The sequence below is a fragment of the Chiloscyllium punctatum genome, chromosome 15 (genome assembly GCF_047496795.1).
Source record: "Chiloscyllium punctatum isolate Juve2018m chromosome 15, sChiPun1.3, whole genome shotgun sequence".
NCBI classification, from domain to species: domain Eukaryota; kingdom Metazoa; phylum Chordata; class Chondrichthyes; order Orectolobiformes; family Hemiscylliidae; genus Chiloscyllium; species Chiloscyllium punctatum.
In genome coordinates this window covers 66,826,887-66,848,550 of record NC_092753.1, presented here as the reverse complement: position 1 = coordinate 66,848,550, position 21,664 = coordinate 66,826,887, and the positions used below count along the sequence as shown (strand labels likewise).

Genomic DNA, 21,664 nt, shown 5'->3' with positions numbered 1-21,664 from the left:
AAGTTTACACACACAAATCTGAAGTCAACGTTTTGAAATGTAATACAAGAAAGAAACCTACATTCTCTATAACATGAAACTTTTTAACCTTTTTTTTAAATTTGTACCTTTGCTCCTCATCTACTCCCCATTGTCCTCACCTTACAGAACTTATATATGTGGATCTACATGTTCAAATGTAAGCCTCTGTTTCTGGACATCTGACCCTATAGTCCTATTCACAGCACCTATGGTTATACTCGGGATGAGATGAGGCTGCACTTTCGACAAACTAAGCCTTCTATAAATGCAGCAGATGCTTAAATGAGAGTTATTTCAGTACTTTTGTCTCAGTGAATGGCAGACATCTTGTCCACATAAACTGATTGCCTTTGTATAATCAATACAGATTTATGTTAGTGGCAAAGCAATTATTTTTAGTGTACTTTTAACTAACAAATGGTTCATCTCGGGCAGAAACAATACTCCTTTAAGAGTTACTGTTTTACAGGAATTTGCATTCCATTTGGTCTGACTTGTGTTTCATGCAATGAGAATGTTTGAAAATCAGAGGAAGAGGTAAGTCTCACCTCAGTGAGACTATTTAATAGGTAGATACAGATAATACCAAATTCAACCAACCAATTATATGGCCCCATTGGCTTACTTTCAATCATCAGTAAAGTGATGGAAGGTGTCATCAACAGTTCTGTCAAAAAGCACTTACTTAGCAATAATCTCACTGATGCTTAGTTTGGGTTCTGCTCGGGCCACTTACTCCTGATCTCATTTCAGCCTTGGTCCAAACACTAACAAAAGGACTGAATTCCAGAGGTGAGAGTGACTGCCTTTGACATCAAGGCACATTTGACGAGGGTAGCATCAATCAATCAATCAATCAATCAGTGGGAATCGGGGGGGGGTGGGGGGGTAATACTGTCTGCTAGTTAAAGTCATATAGGAAGATGGCTGTGGTTGTTGGATGTTGGACGTCAGTCATCTAAGATCCAGGACATCTCTGGAGAAGTTCCTCAGGATAATGAACTAGACCCAACCATCGACAGCTGCTTCATCAATGACCTTCCTTCCATCATAAAGTCAGAAGTAGGGGTATTTGCTGATGGTTGCTCAATGTTCAGCACCATTCAGAATTACTCAGATATTGAGGCAGTCCATGTTCAAATACAGCAAGCCCTGGACAGTATCAGGCTTGGGCTGACAAATGGCAAATAACAATCATGTCACAGAAGTGCCATGCAGTGACCATCTCTGACAAGATGGAACTAAACGCATCCCTTGTTATTTGATGGCTGAATCTCTTGCTGTCAACATCCAGGGTTGCCATTGACCAGAATCTCATCTGGACTAACCACATTAATACTGTGGCTACATTAGCAGGTCGGAGGCTAAGAATCTTGCATCAAGTCAGTCACTTCCTGACTCATCAAAGCCTGCCTACCACTTACAAGGCATAAGTTAGGTATGTAATGGAATTCTATCGACTTGCTTGAATGAGAGCAACTCCAAAGTAGTCAGGAACCTTGACACTGTCCAGGACAAAGCAACCTGATTGATTAGTACCACATCCACACACAATTCAATTTTTTCACCACTGATGCTCAGTAGCAGTGGTATGTACCATCTATAAGAGAGTATAAAAATTCACCCAGGCTCTTCAGACAGCGCCCACAGCCATTACCATCAAGAAGGAAAAGAGCAGTAGATACGTGGGAACATGCAAGTTTTTCTCCAAGCCATTGGATGTCCAGACTTGGAAATATTTTGTCATTTCTTCAGTGTCATGGAGTTCTACAACAGAGAAAAAGACCCTTTGGCCCATCAAGTCTGTGCCAGTCAAAAACAACCACCTAACGTTTTGAATTCCATTTTCCATACTCCACAGCCTTGTATGCCTTAGCATTGCAAGTGCACATCTAAATACTTCTCAAATGTTATGAGAGTTTCTGTTTCTACCACCCTTACAGGCACAGAGTTCCAAATTCCCCCCACCATCTGTGTGAAACTAAGGCAGACTTGGCAACTTGCTGCTTTGAAACCTGCTGATAGCATAGACTGTACCATGGTGTGCACTTTGGAGGGAGTGAATGTTTAGGCGAAAGTGCTGATCAAACAGGATGCTTTCTCCTTGATAATACAGAACATCTTGACTGTTGTTGCATTTGTTGAGGAAATAGAGAATATTCTAGTTGGAGAAGCTTTAAGAAACCTGGAGATGAGCCGCTTGCCTCAGAATACCAAGTCACTGACTTACTCCCATATATAGTTGGTCTAGTTGAGCATTTGGTCAATGGTGAACTCTACCCATTATATCCATGCTCTCAGGACATGAGAATTTTGATTGTCGGGCATTTGACATTTTGTTGAGTATTAAAGAGAGGTTTTTTTTCCTTTGGGTGGAGCTGGCCGTTGCCTGGTACTTGTATGATTTTAGTGTTACTTTCACCTTGACACTTGATCAGATGGGGAAGCGGGCTGAGGATTGGCAAATGCAGTTCAATACAGGTAAGTGTGAGGTGTTGCACTTTGGAAAGTCAAGCTAAGGTAGACTTATACAGTAAATGCTAAGGTCCTGAGGAGTGTTGTGGAACAGAGGGACCTATGAATACAAATACACAGTTCTTTCGAAAGCTACGTCACAGGTAGACAGGCTGGTTAAGAAGGCAATTATCATGCTGTCCTTCATTGGTCAAGGCTGTGAGTATAGGAGTTGGGATGTTATATTACAGTTGTATAAGTCATTGGTGAGACCGCACTTGGTATATTGTGTACGGTTTTGGTCAACCTCTTAAAGGAAAGACATAGTTAAACAAGAAAGACTGTAAAGAAGATTTACAAGGATGTTGCTAGGAATAGTAGACCTGAGTTATAAGGAAAGGTTGGTCAGGATAGGACTTTATTCCTTAAAATGGAGGAGAATGAGGGGGTGACTTGATTGTGGTGTATAAAATCACAAGGGGCATTGATAGGATGAATGCATATAGTCTTTTTCCCAGGAACTGGGAACTGAAAACTAGAGGACATAGGTTTATGGTGGGAGGGGAAAGATTTAAGAAGGACCTGAGAGGGCAACTGGTTCACACTGAGAGTGGTGCATATATGGAATGGACTTCCAGAGAAGGTGATTGAGGCAGTGACAATAGCAACATTTGGATAGGTACTTGGATGGGAAGGTTCTGGAGGGATATGGACCAAATGCAGGCAATTGGAACTTGCTGAGTGGGCACCATGGTCAGCATGGACCAGCTGTATTACTTTATGACACTGACAGCCAACACTGGGATACTATTCAGGTTTGCTGCTTGTGAGCATCTGAGGAATTTTGAATGGACAAGAACATAGATGGGGTGAGGGTCACTGCTAGATCAGCTGATCATAGTTGGCCACAGGTTGCTGCTCAGTGGTGCTCCTACAGTGATGCTCCAAGGCTGCGATGATTGATTGCCTTCCAATAACCACGAACGTTTTTCTTTGAACTAGCGACAACTCGAGCTGGTGGGGTGTTTTCCCCCAATTCCAATGGACTTCACTTAAGCTGTTTGGTTCCACGCAAAAATTGTTTTGATGTCAAAGATAATCATCCTCATCTCAACTCATTTCTATAATTTTGCTTGCACTACCTGTACTTGGAGATTTGTAAATTTGTAGTGTTTTTTTAGAGACCAAACTGACCATAACAAGCAGGTTATTAGTGATGGCCCTTTTCAATATTTTGCAGAAGATTGAGAGTGCACTGATAGGGTGATTGCTGGTTTGGTTTGGTGCACTGATACAACTCAGCAATTTTCCCATTGTGAAGTAGATGGTTGATATAATAATGCTACTGGGTACTTTATGCCAGCTGTATTTCCAGTACAATACCAATCTCTTCTCTTACCAAGCATTATAGCTGTGATGTTACTTGGCACCTTTTGGTTTTGATGTGTTTTATTCAGCAAGTGACAGAACAAGCAATGTAGTTCAGTAGTTTCCTTGATGAAGCTTTCTACTTCTTGTTACTGTACTTACTTCCCCCTTAAATGTGATATCTGTTTGAGGTACAGATTCACTCTTTCGTTTTTCCATGTTAGATATACCTCAATATTAGTGTTTGAATGGAGATCGTACAGGTAATTGTGGACTGGAGATAATGCCTTGAGGGTACTTTGTCGCTAGTGTTTGGTCAAAGCAGTCTTTCACTTGATGCCTCAATCCTGCTGTGAACCTGCCGCACCGGATTTGATCTAATTACTGCAAGACATTAAAATTTACCATGTCATTTATTATAATAGATTATCTTATATCGCACCAGTCTGAATAAAAGGCAAAGTGCCCTCAAAATTTCAAAAACCTGTTTCATAAAAGGTTTGTTACAAGGATAGGAATCAGGTTGCATTAGCCACTAACCGGCCTTTGAGGAGAAAGTGAGGACTGCAGATGCGAGAGATCAGAGCTGAAAATGTGTTGCTGGAAAAGCGCAGCAGGTCAGGCAGCATCCAAGGAGCAGGAGAATCGACGTTTCAGGCATGAGCCCTTCTTCAGGAATCCTCCTGCCCCTTGGATGCTGCCTGACCTGCTGCGCTTTCCCAGCAACACTAACTGGCCTTTGCCCACTATTAGAACCGAGAGAGCTGTTGTTGCCCCAGCATGTACTGTTCACTCCTCAGTGTCTGTGTTGCTGCTTCTGCTGTGACAAAGCACAGCATCCTTGTTTCTCTTTAACTAAATGTGGGTGATGGTTGAGTAGCTGTTCTCTGCTCTAGCAGGATTGGTGTTAGCTGATTTACCAGTTTCAGGCTGAGGACTTGACAAGTATCTATCCACACTTTGTTCCTCTGTCACTACTGCTTCTGTATACTGTGGTGTAAATTCCAACCCGACAGATCCTAAAATCCTGTGGACGTCATGAGATGGGATTAAATCTCAAACACTGCCAGATATTTTGGGGCAGCATGGTGGCTCAGTGGTTAGCACTGCTGCTTCACAGCACCAGTGATCTGGGTTCGATTTCAGCCTTGGATGACTACCTGTGTGGAGTTTGCATATTCTCCCCGTCCTCCGATTTTTCGCCTACGATCCAAAGATGTTGCAAGTCAGGTGCATTGGCCATGCTAAATTGCCATAGTGTTCAGGGACATGTAGGTTAGGTGCATGAGCCAGTGGTAAATGTAGGGGTCTGGGTGGGATACTCTTCAGCAGGTCAGTGTGGACTTGTTGGGCCAAAGGGCCTGTTTCCACACTGTAGGGATTCTAATTCTAATTTTGAATGGAGGAAAACACAGTGTAAATGAATGGGATAGCATCAGTGATGGGAAGGCTTCTGTGTAATTCTGTGGCATAACAGATTTTTCTAATTGCTTCTGAGTGATGGGATGAGGATGCAGTTGTGCTTATTCTGAAATGGTGAGGAGTCACCATCAAAGATTATGACAGTTAACACTGAAGATCCATAATTCCCATGTGCACACCTGGAGCTGAATTTTCAATCTAGATTTGAAAATCCGATGCCAGATTTATTTCTGGATCCCTATCCTATACCACGTCTGTATCAATGATGTACTGCTGTTTTAATCAGCAAAATCCTTGATTGTGCTGGAAACAAGATTGGGTGCTGCTTGGGGATAGGACCTGGCTGTGGAGGCAGATGGCAGCTTTGATTATGATCATCATTATCTTGCAAATTGGAGTTTGTAAGATATTCGAGGGCTGGCAGCCTAACCGTATAGCCAAGTAGCCAAACAGTCACTCATAAGATACTATGCTCTAGCCATGACAACTTTGTACCACTATTTAAGCAGCTTAATTTTAAAAGGTTTTTAATTCAACTGCAGCATATTATGTTTCCTGCCTCCAACCAGTGTGCACCCAGTGGTTCCAGACGAATCTCTCTTCTTGCTTGTTGTAAAAATCTCTTCCTAGTCATCTGCAGGCTTTTGACAAGCTCTTCCACAAACTGAATGAATAATTAATTGGAGCCAAGTGGGCTATGGCTCTCCCTATCCCAAACAATTCCAACTGTGATAATTGCAGCTTGTCCTGTAAGAATCAGAAAATTGAGACCCCATGTGTGAATACTATTTTTATTAGCACTCTCACTCAAACTTAGCCCACAGGCATCGAAAATCTAGCCGTTATTTCTTTTTCACCCTGGAAGCTCCCAAACCGATGCTCTTTTGCACTAATTTGTTCAAATCTGATTGTCAATATCCTACTACTTTTAATCCTTTCATGTTTTAAACACATTTCACATATCAACTCATTCTTACTGACTTTATGTCCCTCAGTACATTGAGTTCAAAGTGCTCATCCTTCCATTATCTTGTCAAGCTTACATTTGCTTGATGCATCTGCTGAATGCATTAATCCTCCTATTCTGATTTTCGTTCTGATTCCTGCTGTTGGTAATTCTGGACATGTCTGAGTTGAGTAAAATCTGGATTGATCGGTCTTAAGTTTTATTTTTGATATTTGCCAATCATAATGATTAGTTATTGAACATATTAATGAGAGCTTATCAAAGTACATTTAATAAGCAAACATCAAAGTCTATTACATGCAAAAGGGGAAAGTGAACTACATAAGAATTATTTGAAGTGGTCTCATAAATCTCAAAAATGAAAATTTCATCTATTCTCGAAATCTGAATCTCACTGAAGGATTACTCTGTTTCCACTTTAATTTTTTTTGTTCAGTGGGCATGGCAATAGTTTTTCTTTTTAACTTCTTATCAAGCTTCTGCATTCATTTAATGCTACCTCCTTTAGAAATTGTTTCTTCAGACATCCTAAGCAAATTGATGACCGAACTCACAACATGCATTCCTTAAATCCATGCATTCAACAGGCTTGTAGAATATCTTCTGTCTGACACCTTAAAAGCACTCTGCTTCTGGAGATCTTCACTTTGAAATAACTCCACAGAGGCCAATGTCCTGCCACCAAGTGATCTGGCTCCCTCAGAGCCAGCTCTGAGTGAACAAGATGTCTTGACACTCCTGCTCTTGTAGTCATCCAGGGCTCCCTGATTGGGGCTGTTAATCTGGTCCAATCAGGGAACTCATTCTATGAGGTCCACCTGGCTGACCTCGTTACAATCGCGACATACTAACGTCTACGCCACGGAGGACAACTTTTCTTCTCCTCTGAAAACTGCTGAATTGCATTGGTCACATTGTAAACCATGTTCAGTCTGACCCCTCTTCAAAAGGAACCTGAATGTTTACTCATCTTTCTCTCTTGAAAAAAAGGAACTTTTTTTTTTCAATCTGGTTCCCTGTGTCATAGCACACCTTATTCTTAAACAACAGCCCTTTTTATTGCTCTCTTCTACTCTTGTTTCAAAAACATTGAATGATTTACATCAGGACTTGTAAAAGCAAATTCAAATACAGTCAAATTTCAAACAAGAATAACAAAAATTATTAACCTTGATCACAGTTTCTCTACACTATTCTCCTCCCGGGTTACCCCATTGTTGTTGCCACAATCTTCAGGTGCCCCAGGGTATCCTTCCAACAACACCAAAGCTACTGCACCATTCAAAATCTTCCTCACTAGACATGGCTTGGTGTTTGTACCTTTATTTTTGTTTCCCACACTCCTGCCTACACTCCCCGCCACCCCCCCCCCAAAAAAAAACAGGGGGACATTTTCTGCCTTGAGGATGTTCTATGATTGCAAGTTACTGTTAATTATAATCAGTATTGTTATAGTCATAGAGATGTTCCATTTTTTTTAGACAAAAAGATCAAATTTACAAGCCCTGGAATTAATGGTAAAGTATAAAGAAGCCAATCAAACAGCTATCAATGGGTGCTTCTTCTATTAAGCATCCAGCCAAGATGCAGAAACTTGTCATGTGGGAGGACACTTTCCCTTTAAGAATCTCTGCAGCAAGCGAGCAGGTGCTGAAATGCCGCTCCCTTATGCTTATTACTGGCTGACAGCAGTGCACTAGAGGGAGCTGTTGCTTTCACAGTTCCCTCAAGAATATTATGAATCTTTGTAACAATAAAATGTATAACAATTGTTCATAATTCTGCAATTTGAAGATTAATATCCATACCTGGGGTTCAATGTATACGCCACCTCTGTTCTGTTATACCAGGACATCCCGAATTGCCAATCATGTGCTGTTTCTATTTGTGTTATGCAGCACAGCACCATGAAAGCCAGCAGCAGAAATAAAGACCACTCGGCAGATGGCGATGGAACTGGAAAAAGACCAAAGCGGAAGTGTCTTCAGTGGCATCCTCTGCTTGCCAAAAAGATGCTGGACTTCTCTGAGGAGGAGGAGGAAGATGAGGAAGATGAAGATATTGACAAGGTAGAAACAGAAATTTGTATTGCAGACTACATTGTGCTATTTTTAAACTTGGGAACTGATTTGCTTACTCCTGTTCCTATGTTGATTGACAGTAGTTGATGGAATTTAACAAAGCTTGCTGACACACACAATGCCATAAATACTTAAAGAAGTCATAACTCAGTTAAGCAGAAGAAAAAGATATTTGTTAACCTTCCCATTTTTGCAGCATCTATTAGCCATTTGTGACATTATCAGCTATTCAGTTTTTCTCTGTCTATTTAAATGATTCATTTTCTAGGTCCATTCCTATCTCTGTCAGTGTAACCGTTTCATCTACTCAGCTTGTGCGTTTTTATCCAATCATCCCTGGACTTTTTCTGCTTTGAAGGACAAGCAATTGCTCTGTGATATCTTCCACAAACAGTAGTCAGCATTCCCCTGTGTTTCTAACAGCCTATTGCCATGGCCATCGCTGTTTCAATTCTGTCAGACTGTGACTCTGACACCAGGGCTTGAATGATTTGTCATTTTCTCTGCTTTAACATTGTCAAACCAAAGCCATGCTTTTTTACTTTTCCCACCTCCAGCATATGCAAGCCTCTTTGACAGTTTCCATCAGCCCCTCTGGTTGTTCACGTGGGCAACCTTTACCTTCTGACCCTCTTTCCTATTAGTTTGTAAGGCTGCTCTCATCAATGTACAAACACGTTTTTTCATAGATGAGGAGGAGATCATTTACACTATTTCTAGCAGGGTGTTCTACCTTTCCTTCAATTCTTTTAATTTGGATTTTAATTAAATTCAAATCCCATTACCTGCTATTATGGAGTTTAAACCCTTGACCCCCCCGCGTATAAGCATGGTCCTCTGGTTTAATAATTCAATGACACTGCCACCAAACCACCATTTCTTCCCTAAGTCTGTATCTTAGACATCTGCCATGTTTACTGAGCTCCAGAAGGAACATTCACACATACACCTTTGCCTTGATCCAAAATCTAGCAAATCTTCTCTTTACTTCGTTATCGGGCATGAGAATGCTTGGACTTGGCTATCTTCTAATCACACAACTGTAATCAGATGGTTGAACTCACTGTTCATGAATTCAAATAAGGCCATTATTTTAGCACTTCAGTCCAAACCTTCAAAGAGATGTGTGTTTGTATGTTTAGTAATATTGACACCAATTCATTCACTTCTCTGACATCACCACACCCTTTTATGTCAAGCTGCAATGCCCAGTCTTAGCAGATCTTGTATCCAAATATGTTACATGGTCACAATTGGGGAATGAGCTATTTACTTAACCATTAACTACGTAAATTGGGGATGCACACTTTCATAACTCCTAGCCTACCTCCTGAACTCCTCTCACCAATGACGTCCATGAACCTTCCGGGTCAAGTATCGGCTTTCAAAATCAGCGCTTAATAGTGTACATGTTCTTCCTACATCACAGTGAAATGTTATATAATTTTGTAATATAATGCTTGACACGATTTCATGCCAATTTAGTGGAATGGTTAGTTGCCAATCTGTCTTCTGCAGATGGGATCAAAGCTGATACAGGCTTACAGACATGGACTGCCTGATGTAAGCATGCTAGCCTCTTTGTTCTTACAATCGGGGTCTATATGTTTCAATTTGGGTGACCAAAGATGACACTCCAACTCACTTGCATCACTGGAGCAGATTTGATTAAGTTAGAAGTCAAATTTGTGCTTAAAGCTTAAATTATTTTGGGTAATTAGGCAAAATTATCAACAGATGTACTTCTCAATATGTCGTTGTATATAGAAGCTTGCTGAATAATCATATTTTACAATGCTGCTTCAAGCAATGATCAGTATATTAGATTTTGTGTAAGTACACTTATGCATGATTTCAGAGGAGAAAAGGTATGGCAAATAAGGAAATCAATTAATACATCTAAATAAGAAATTCTTCTAAATGTGAGCTAATGTCAATTCAGCATGAGGATGGCTCTTTCAAAGGAGGTCTGTGTTACTTTACATAATGTGCAACCCTCCAAATTAAGTTTCAATACGAAACTTTTTTAACAGTAAAATCTATTTTGTTTTCCTTGTCAAATATATTCTCATGTATGTTTACATTTTTATTGCAGGAAACTTTGCTGAACACAGAAGGTCTTGAACATGAGGCAGATGAAACAGAAGATGATGACTCCTCTGAACAGCGAGCTCGCAGGCCGATGAATGCATTTCTTTTATTTTGCAAACGCCATCGTTCTCTGGTTCGTCAGCAACATCCTCGCCTAGACAACCGTGGTGCAACCAAGATACTGGCTGACTGGTGGTCTGTTTTAGATCCAAAGGAGAAACAAAAGTATACTGACCTGGCAAAGGAGGTGAGGCAGCATAGCTGTATTACAGTGTTGCCTGTGAAATTAGCTCCTTTTCTTGCATAAAGCAGGTGATCTTTGAGTTAAGGTGCTTAAGATTTAAAGTTGAAAGTAAATTGTATTTTGACAAAAACAAATTACTGAAGGGAAAGCAGAATTAAGGTTTCAAGGACAATGACCATTCTTCAGATTTTGCTTCTTTCTTCATTTTATTGTATTTTAACTGCATTCATATCATTGATAATAGTTAATTATACGATTTTTCTGTTGGTTTCTACATATTTTAATTATGGAAACAATGAAATAAGCATTCAACATTAGCAAAGTGGATATTTATCTGAGTTTCCATTAGCATAGATCTTTTCGAGGACAATTGGAAATTTTTATAACTTGTCAGAGCCATTTTTAAAAAAAAGAACTTGCACTCTGGAAAGCGATCCTACATATATGTATCTATCAGTAACAGATGCATTTTGTAGGGGTTCTCCTCACAGTGTTGTTAGAACACATCAGTTTCATTTACACATCTGGATTGAGGGATGATCTATCTCTAACCACTCTGGAGTATTGACTAGCATTTGCAGCGTAAAAAACATCATTATTAAGGCATAGATTGCAGAGCAACATCTGGTGTTAAGTGTGGAAATCAGAAGCTGCTGGTTTGAATTGTTCTGCTCCTCAAGCTTCACAATAGCAGTATCTTGTGGAGACACGTAACATTGAAATATATGAAGTTGGAATAGCTGCCCACTTGACACCCACTACACTTGCTGGCAAATTACAGCTTGTCTGTTCTAATGTAAGTGAATTTTTAATTTGTGTAATTAGCCTGATTTACTGCTGAATATCATTTTTGGCACGATAAGTTAACTTTAAAAGTATGAATGTTGATCCTCCAGATTTTATTTTTGATTATTTTTAAATTGTAGGTTTAGTTCCTAATTTTCTATACTTTTTCTTTCTGTTGCTTTTATTTCTCTTGTTATCTGCGCTTTCTTTCCCTTGTTTCATTTTGCTTCCAGATTTTAAGTTGAATTAAGAATTCTAAGTTACACCTTCTGGTTCAGACTTGCATGCTCAGTAAAGATTCTTCAGTCTGGCTGGTTAAGGAGTTGCTTGCCCTTTTCACATGGGTTTAGGATCCTCTGTAAAGGGTAACACATTCTTTTGTGTTACTAACTGCTGCAACTTTGAGAATAAAAGCCTGTAGAATTTCAGTAAGTAAGTGTAATGAATGTTGAGCACTGTTCTTTCAGCACTGCGGAATCAGGACCCAATTGAAGATGAGTCAAAGACCAAATACTTTACATCTCCCATACTTAACTGGCTTGGTTTATTGGAGTAACTAGATACTATAATTTAGATTATGTAGCTCAGTGTAATGACAGATGTGCTGTCTGAACGTTATACTAAGAATTCATTAATCTGCTACGCAAATGTAGTAAACATAAGCACCCATGACCTGATACTCCTGATTGGCACTATTCAAAAGAGATTTTAAATGTCATAAGAACCATTACTCATCCAGTTCTGATGTGTGAGTTGTATAATTGATAGCACATTTAACCCTCCTTATCACGAGGACATGGAATGGGCAGGCAGTTAAAACTGCACAACTTATTTAGCCACACTGGAAGGTTAATTTCTGGCTTCACATGGCAGTTACAATGGGAGCTGATTCAAATCCTGGGTGCTAATAGGATTTTGGATTTTAACGTACTCCATTGAGTAGTTGGCAATGCCACTTACTCAAGTCTAGTAGGATCCTTTACGCAATATGCATGTCAGTCTCAATGACACCATTGGGGTTCAATTGCAAGATTTAGCTCCATGCTCCATGGAATGCATTAAAAGCCACAGTAACATCCTTCCAGGCCAATCTAGAAAGAAAATGTTCGGGGCTATGAGAGTAAGCTTTTCAAAATAATCTGTGCCATTATGTTATAAAATATGTTTCTATTTCTATATATATTTATATAATAATATATGCACCAATAAGTAAGGTCGTATAAGTGACATGCATGAAGATGACCCAATCCTGAAGGCATCTTGTTTCCAATTTTTTCAGCTTCCTTAAGTCATTTCCAAGGTCTCAATGGACTGTTTAAAAATATTTTCTCATTATCCATGTAATGATAAAGATGCAGGTGTTTATCTTTGTTATTTTATTATAGAGAGAATCATTCTGCTCCTGATGTAGTGTGCTGAAGCTATATTTTAACCTCTCTTATCTAGGTATGTTTTGGTACTGCTCATTGCACACAGCTAGTTTTACCTGGACAAATGAAGTTTTTGAAGTTATTGTTTTTAATCAGTGGTATCCTGTGACTAATAACAAGTGCAAGGACTATAGCAAATGAAGAGAGCTTTTTACACTTTCTTTTGATTTTCAGCATCCCTCCAGGCATGCCAGTTTTCTGGTTTATGCCAATTTTCTAGCCTACGCCAAATATGGACGTCAGTGCCAGTACTGGCAGCAACTGACTTCTAGAATTACCTGCCACTTTAATACAAATCAACCTTGAAAATGTATGGTTTTAATGATCAGCTGGTCCATCTGCAGGGGATATGTTACTTATTTAAATGAAGTGATACTAACAACAGTGTTAAAAATAGTGAACTGCACTCCATTTACTTGTGTAAATTCGACTGTTAAACATAAATTTCAATAGCAGCAAGTTGTGATTTCGGGTGGTATCAGTATCTGATCTTAGTTACAAAATTTATATAATTTATACTGACAAAACACAAAAGGCGGCCTTCAACTTGTTGTTTCTCTGCAGGCTGCTTGGAAGCTCTATCCAGTTAGTGCCACTTCCTTCCTCATCCCCAACAAACCTGTTTTTTTTTCCCTTCAAGCATTTATTTAAAGTTCTTTTGAATGTTATCATTGAATCTGCACCTGCCATCCTTTGAGATTAATTCCAGATTTCAACAACTTGCTGTGTAAAATAAATATTTCCACGTGCCATCTCATGTTCATTTGCTAATTATGTTGGATCTATGTCCTCTGGTGACTGAAGTTTCTGCCACTAGAAACAGCTTCTCCTTATTTACTTTCTTCAAAGCACTTCATGATTTTAATTCCCTCTAATTCCCTCTATCAATTCTCCTCTGCTTGAAGGAGAATAATTCTCCCCTGTCTAGTGTTTCCTCATAAATGAAATCCCTGATCCCAGGTTCTAGTAAATTCCTTCTGCACCGTCTTTAAAACTTTGACATCTTTCCTAATGTGTGGTACCTAGAATTAAATAAATACTCCAACTGAAGCTGAATCAGACTTTGTAAAAGGCTCAGCATAACTTTTGTTTTTATATATCTTGCCCTGATTTATAAAACACAGGATCCCAAATGCTTTGTGACAGCTTTTTTAAAAAAAAGCTTGTCTATCATCACAAAGACTTCTGCACATATAGCTCCACTTCTCTTTGTTCTTGCACAACTGTTTAAAATTCTACCACTTAATTCATATAAAATTAATATTCTGTGGTTGTGGGTAATCTGAAGTAAAATTAGACACTGAGCAGGTCTGGCAGCATCTGTGGAGTGTAAGGAAAACTACTATTTTGAGTCCAGTGACCCTTGATCACAAGAAATGCTTCTTCAGGAATGCTATCAGACCTGTTGAGTCTCCGCAATTTCTATTTTTGTTTTAGATTTCCAGCATCCACAGTTCTTTGTACGAAAATAGAAAATATTGGAAATGGTTTGTGGGCACCTGCAGTTGGAAAAAGTGAATATTACAGGTTGATGACCAGCTCTGTGCAAGGTCATTGACCAGAATGCTAACTTTGATGTTAACCTTGACAGATCCTGTCAGGTTTGCTAAATTTTGGTGCATATTGCCTTTTCTCCTTGTTCTGACTAAAAGTATTCATGTTGCATGTTTCTAGGTTAAATACCATCTGTCACGTGTTTACCTAATTCACCAATCTGCTTTTGTGCTCATTAAATCTGATACTGTTCTCTTTGTTGCTTATTACCTCTGCAAATACGCAGTTATCTCAGATTTTGATATCATGATATCCGAATCCAAATCATTGATATATGTCACAAGGAACAGTGATCCTAACGCTGATCCTTGAGAAACATCACCGTATCGCTACCTCCAGTCTGGAAAGTACCCACAGACTCCCATTCTCTATTTTGTGTCCATTAGACAATTTTTAAACCATGCTGTCCCTATCCTTTTAACATTGCTCACAAGTCCATACTCTCAAATATTTATCAAATACGTTTGAAAAACCGTATGCATAACATCAGCTGCGTGGCCCTCACCAATTTCCCCCTTCATCAAAGAGTACAATCAATTTAATTTTAACAAATCCTCACTAACTTTCATTTATTAGCTCCTCCTTTTTCAAGCTGATATTTCTGAAGTTGGCCCTACAATATCTCTCAGAAATGGTCACATCCTACCAAGTGACTTGGCTTTTTCCATCTGGCCTTCTCAGTAGCCATAGCCAACAAATGCTAACTTAGCTAGTGACAAAGATTCAGGACACAGAGCTTTCATCTCCTACTCCTGATAATTAAAGAATATTGAATGCCTGTCAACACTAAGTTTCAGGTTTATTGTGACCAGAGTATTTTTAATCAAAAATATACTAATTCATAAATGTATAATTTTTCAGCATAAGTTTTATTTCTGCCTACTAGACATTTTTGAACAATTTTGTGCAGTTGACTTGCAATAATCAAATAATGCCCAGCTCCTTTTCCTTCCTCTTGGTGGGACTAAAGATAGTCCTCAGCAGAATTTTCATTTATGTAGCTGCGTATGGTGATGAGCTGAGAAGCGAGAGGGGCTTTCACTTTAGATTGGTTGGGGTTTCTTTTAAGCTCATGATGTATTTAAGCAGGAGTAATTTATGGCAGCCGGGCAGATGGTTCTACAGCCCCCCAGATCTTCTGGGTTTCACCTTCCAGGTGCCATATTTAAAAAAGCACCTGGCTAGCACTCAACTCTCTGCAACCCAGGACCAGGGACATTCATGAAATAAATGAGAAGGACTTTCCCATGGATGGCAAGAAGAGTTTTCAAGCATTACGAAAGCAGCATGGATGGAAGTGGCTGCATTGGTCAGTGCCTGTGGCGACCAGAGGCGAATCTGGTTGCACTGCCGCAAGAGAATGGATGACATGCTGTGCTCTGCCAGGGTAAATGGTAATTCCTCTGTAATGTTTCATTCTCTCGTGAGTATGAGCTTGCCTCTGCACAGGCCTGCAAGAATAAGATTGGACGCCAGGCATCTCCAGCACATGTCTCACGTACAGTTAATGTCGGTCAATTCATTGGAGCTACTAGTGTAGCACTTCCTGCATCACAGTGATATTGCTTCTCGCAGATCTGCCAGGCCTCTCTTACAGAACAGAAGATGAGTTACAATACTCTTAAGTCTACACTCCACCAGCTCATTAATCTTTCATTGAACCTAAAAGAACATACACATAATGCAGCTTCTTACCAAAGGCTTGCGTGGACAAGGATACCAGCAAGAAATATCTCTTTAGGATGAATGTGTCGTACAAATATCAGGCACACACATCATAGAGATGTACAGCACGGAAACAGATCCTTTGGTCCAAGTTGTCCATGCCCACCAGGTATCCTAAATAAATCTAGTCCCATTTGCCAGCATTTGGGCTAGATCCCTCTAAACCCTTCCCATTCGTATACCCATCCAGATGCCTTTTAAATGTAATTGTATCAGATTATATAGAGCTTTGTTGATCTCTAGCAACTCTACCTCCTTGACCACACTGAAACACCTTTCCTTCAGAAGCCTTTAATTCTCAACTTTCCAGTTAAGACATCCTTGTTACAGGTTCAACAATTGAAATCTCTATCTGTATCTGTCAACGCACATAAAACATTCATGTACCAATGGTAATGTCTCTTAATATTTCTCTCCTGCCCGGGATAAAAATGCATAACCAGTGAAAATGTGCACAGACATGACTGGAACTGGGTGTGTGGCATAAGGGCCCTCGCCACTTTTGAGCAGCAGATTCACAAGCTGGCAAGAGAGCGAGGCGAATATAACCAGTGCAGAAATTAGATATCTACAGGCATTCAGTGAGAATTCCTCCCAGCAGCTACTTCCATGTGTCCTTCAAGCAGAAACATCTCAATGAAACCTTGGATAAGAGTGGCACCTCATGACACGCACATCTTTGTTTTTCTCTGAGGCCTTCATTCTCAGATCGAAGCAAGGATCAGACAAAGAAGACACCAAGCTCTCAGGTGACACTGTCTCTTTGAGCCCAACAGAACACATCTCTGAGGAGGAATACCATGAGCCTCAGAGGAAGCACTGTTAAGGCATTCTACCTCACCTTCCACCAGTACAGAGACATTCACCTCCGTGGGTAATGAATTGAGAGTACACTAAGGATTGCGTCCTGGTGAGCACAACATGGGCACAAACCTGCAGTTAATGGAGGAAGAAATGACTGAAATCTCTGACACTTACGATAGCTGGAGAACAGGCCTCTGCTGTACCCAGAACAGATAATGAGCCCCTGGACTTGGCCATCAATGGGCAGTTGGAGATGCAGAGGCAAACAGGGTGATGTCTGGCAGAAATGATAGTGATCATGTGAAGACTGGAGCAAAGCACAGAGGAATCTGCCCAAGATCTGTACGCTGACATGGCTCCAACTTTGAGAGCAAGGTTGTCTCCATGGACTGGCTGGAGGACACCATGGGGGACCAAGACCAATAGAAAGGTCATCTGCCAATCTGTGGGGCTTGGGCCATCACTCCATTGCTTGATTCATGGATGTATTCATTTGCTGGCCTGGCGAGAGGAAACCAGGAGACTTTGATCTCCCTCCAGATGTCCCTTCCTTTCCAGGGGTAAGGTGGGGTGCCATTGTGAACTGACAGAGAGGAGGAGGAACAGAGAAACATTGGAATCTGGACACTAGAGGAGTTCAGTTACACCAACTCCTATCTTGTCATGAAGCCAGAGCACCCTTCAAGGAGGTTGCCCCTATGCAGCCAGTGGATATCTACCTGAAGTAATCTCAGATCAGGCAGCAGAACAGTCAACAGGTTTCCTTGAGCTCAGCTGTGGCTGCTGTTGTGGCACCACAAAGCGGTGTTAAAATGAGAGATAGTAATGAATATTGAAGTAATTCGGATGTCTGGATGTCAGCCTGCACTGGGAGCTAATGAAATGCTTTTATCCATGTTGCTATGGTCTTGTTTAATCTGTTAAGACTACTAACAGTACGTGGCTTCCTTGTAGACCTTCTTGAGGAGTCGCAGTGACCCTGTATGGCCACATTCATTATGATGATGTTTCTATTTGAAATAAAGAATTCCCCTTTCTGAAAGATCAGCCAAACACAAATGTGACTTCTGACCCTGCATGAACTTGTGCCAGTGTGAGTGATTCCAGTGTAGCCTGGGAATCCCTCATTTCATGAGTCTCCATTTTACTAGAGACAGCAGTCCTCATTTGCATTGGGACATTGTGGAAGAGTTAATCCTGACCGTTTTATAATGTGGAGGACATCCGAATAAACTGTTTTGTTTTTTGAACCAGGGCGATTTAGTTCCATATAGCTTTATTTTAAAGATAAAGGACGTTTCTGAGACTGTAATTATGAAAAGAGGAAAATAGGTAATATGGAGGAAAATGTAAGATTGTGGAGATGTCACTTGCATTTCATGTTAAAATAACAAATACTGTATTGATTTCAAGCGAAGATGTCACAACATACATGAAACAAGGAAGGTGTATTCATCCATCGTGATATAAGTAAATGGGACCAAACTAGCAGTCTTTTCTGCCTGTTCCTATTTTTAAAAGTAGCACAGTAAATTATACATATTTAGTAAAGTATAGAAAACGTATAGTACAGCAGTATTTTCTTTGGTGGATTTGTATGCTGTTTAATATTTTCCTGTGCAGGCCATCAGTTTCATATCTAATATATTAGAGTCATGTGTGTCTACAGTCACTCACTGCATTCATTTTTATTGACTACACTTAAAAGCTTGCTCCATTTAGTGAATACGTTATATACTGTGTTTTCTTTACAGCCTGAGTACACCAATAATATCTAGTGTATTGCACCACATTCTAGTCTGGATTTTATGGAGAATGTTGGCCTTGATTCAGGCTAAAAGGGGGTCCTTACCTTGTACTTAGCAGTCTCAGGAACTCTTCAGCACCTTTGTCACAGGTCAGCTCCTGATTGGCTGCATGAGGCCCCACAAGCAGCCCAGTCACATGGCTGAGAACTGTGGCGCCTTCTCAGACCTTTCGGGAGAACTGAGTGCTCCTGAGGTATGCAGCAGATTTCAGGCAGAGGAAGGTAAGTTTTAAAGACAAACTAAAAATTCAAGAAAGTGTGAGAGCCAGAAGGAAACCCACCTTTTGGGGTCTGTTGTTGTGTGCTGGAAATCAAATCCTGCTATTCCCTTCACAAAAGTTAAAGACTTTTAAAAGTATGCAAAGTTCCCCAATTTACCTGACTATCAGGCCAAGACTGATTCAAAGTATGAAGCACATTTCTGCACTGAACATGAATCCATTTAAAAGGGATCTTGACAGAACTATGAATCCGCAGGGAATAGAGGGATATGGACAGTGTAAAAGTGGAAAGTTTTTAGTTGAGAAATGCATCATTGTTGGTGCAGTCTTAATGGGCTGAAGGGTCCATTCCTGTGCTGTACTGTTCTTTGTTTTATTTATCACAAGTAATTAGAGTCTAGCTACAAATAAACAGTTATGAATGGTTGGTATATAATGCTATTAATTAAAACTAATCCAGTTACAAAGTCCTCGTATCTCTCATACTTGGATAAAATATGTTGGACAAAGGGAAGAAACTGGGGGGTAAAAATATTCTGTAGTCTTTGTTCCCAGGTTGTGTTGTTGAGAAGATCTTTATCATTCTTCTCCTGGTCTGCACTTTGCTTCAGACATCTTTCTTTGGATGCTTCCACTGGTTGGTAATAGACACAAGATAACTGTACACTTATAAAAGGTCTCTGCCTTTTCGGTTAAAAATGACAGCCTACAACAACTGTTGCAGGTAAAATGATTTTCTTCAGGATTATTGTGGGTTTTGACTGAAGAGAATAGTGTGTGGAAGAACTGAACTCAGTCTCTCTCATCTCTCCCTCCCTTCCTCTCTCAATAAGGCTGTTTGTTCCATTAAGTCATCACCTACAGGATGTCACTGGGAGACCACTTCCATTTAGCAGGTGGCTTTCCCAGTGTAGTGCAGGCTGGGGATCACCCTGCCGTTGGTAACATTCTGACTGCACTGTAAAATGACTGTCAGTTTAGTTTTTAATTATGTAAATCCTTGAGGTGGGAGGTCTCTCCACATCTGGTCCCATATTAGTTAATGCTCTGATGGTGGAACTATGTCAGGAAGTCGATCTCACCTGGGCTCCTGGGACTTCATTGGCCCTCCTACCTCCCATCAACCATTAAAGTTCTCAGCTGTATTTCTGTAATTATTTATTGGAAATCCTTTCATCATATTTCAAGCTTTATCTGACAGCATGCATCAAAAATTCTCATCTCTCAATTCATTTGTCCTACATACTGAAGGTTAAATTAGTTAGAAGACAGTAGAACAATGTTTGCTTAGCTGTCTGTCAGAATCATTGTCCATGTTTTTAAAGACCACCTGTCCATTGATTTTGTTGCCTGTCTCTAGAAGCACTGGATTATTAGCAGCAGAGCTAACTGGCTGACATGTTGTTCTGCCTGTAATTAAGCTGAGCTCTCCGCTTCTTTATGCATGCTATGAATGTGACGTTAACATTGTTGGATGGTTGATGGCGTTTTCCTGTTCTTTAAGAAGGCTTTAAGATGATACCTTTGTAATAACTAAAAACACAGAAATAGAGAACACACACCGAATCATCAATGCCACACTCACATAAATCTGATTCACTAGAGAGGAAGAAAAGGACAACCAACTCCCATTCCTAGACGTGATGGTACAGAGAACAACAAATGGAGAATTCACCACAAATGTATACAGGAAAGCCGCACACACAGACCAAGTCCTAAACTACAAAAGCAACCACCCCAACACACACACAAGAAGTTGCATCAAGACACTGTTCAAAAGGGCCACAACACACTGCAGTACACCAGAACTGCAAAAAGAGGAAGAAGAACACCTATACAGTATATTTGCCAAAAATGGATACCCCCGCACAATTTCATCAACAGATGCCTAAGGGAAAAACAACAGAATGAGGACATGCCACAACCCAAAGGACTAGCCATACTACCATACATCAAAAACATTTCTGAACTGACAGCCAGACTACTGCGACCACTAGGACTCGTAACAGCACACAAACCAACAGTCACTCTCCGACAACAACTCACCAGAACGAGGGACCCAATACCCAACATGAGCAAAACCAATGTAGTATACAAAATCCCATGCAAGGACTGCACAAAACACTACATAGGACAAACAGGAAGACAGCTAACGGTCCGCATCCATGAACACCAACTAGCCACGAAACGACACGACCAGCTATCCTTAGTAGCCACGCACTCAGATGACAAGCAACATGAGTTCGACTGGGACAACACTACTATTATAGGACAAGCCAAACAGAACAGCCAGGGAATTCCTAGAGGCATGGCACTCATCCACAGATTCAATCAATAAGCACATCGACCTGGACCCGATATACCGGCCACTGCAGCGGACAGCTGGAACTGACAACCGGAAGCGACAGGTACAAATCACTATAAATGCCAGAGGAAAGATCACAGAAGCGCTTCACAGGAGGCTCCCAAGCACTGAGGATGTCACCTAGACAGGAGAGGAAACGTCTGCAACATAAATTCCCAGCTCAGCGAATAGAACCACAACAACGAGCACCCGAGCTACAAATCTTCTCCCAAACTTTGAACACCTAAAGGCTTATAATCAGAAGAGTAGTTGTCAAATTTAAAAGGAAAATTTCAAGATGAGTATGAACAAAAATTACTCAGACTTGACAGATGTGATGAATGA

The 21,664-nt window shown here is 40.3% G+C and overlaps 1 protein-coding gene across 9 annotated transcripts in view; it reads left to right on the top strand.

Moving 5' to 3' along the window:
- bbx (BBX high mobility group box domain containing) overlaps positions 1-21,664 on the top strand; it is a 207,054-nt gene that overhangs the window by 133,496 nt on the left and 51,894 nt on the right. For all 9 annotated transcript variants that reach the window (XM_072585379.1, XM_072585381.1, XM_072585380.1 and 6 more), the window contains 2 exons: positions 8,131-8,301; positions 10,409-10,651. In XM_072585379.1, the coding sequence (XP_072441480.1) occupies positions 8,140-8,301; positions 10,409-10,651 (405 nt within the window). In that variant the 5' untranslated portion in view covers positions 8,131-8,139. The remainder of the gene's footprint in view (positions 1-8,130; positions 8,302-10,408; positions 10,652-21,664) is intronic.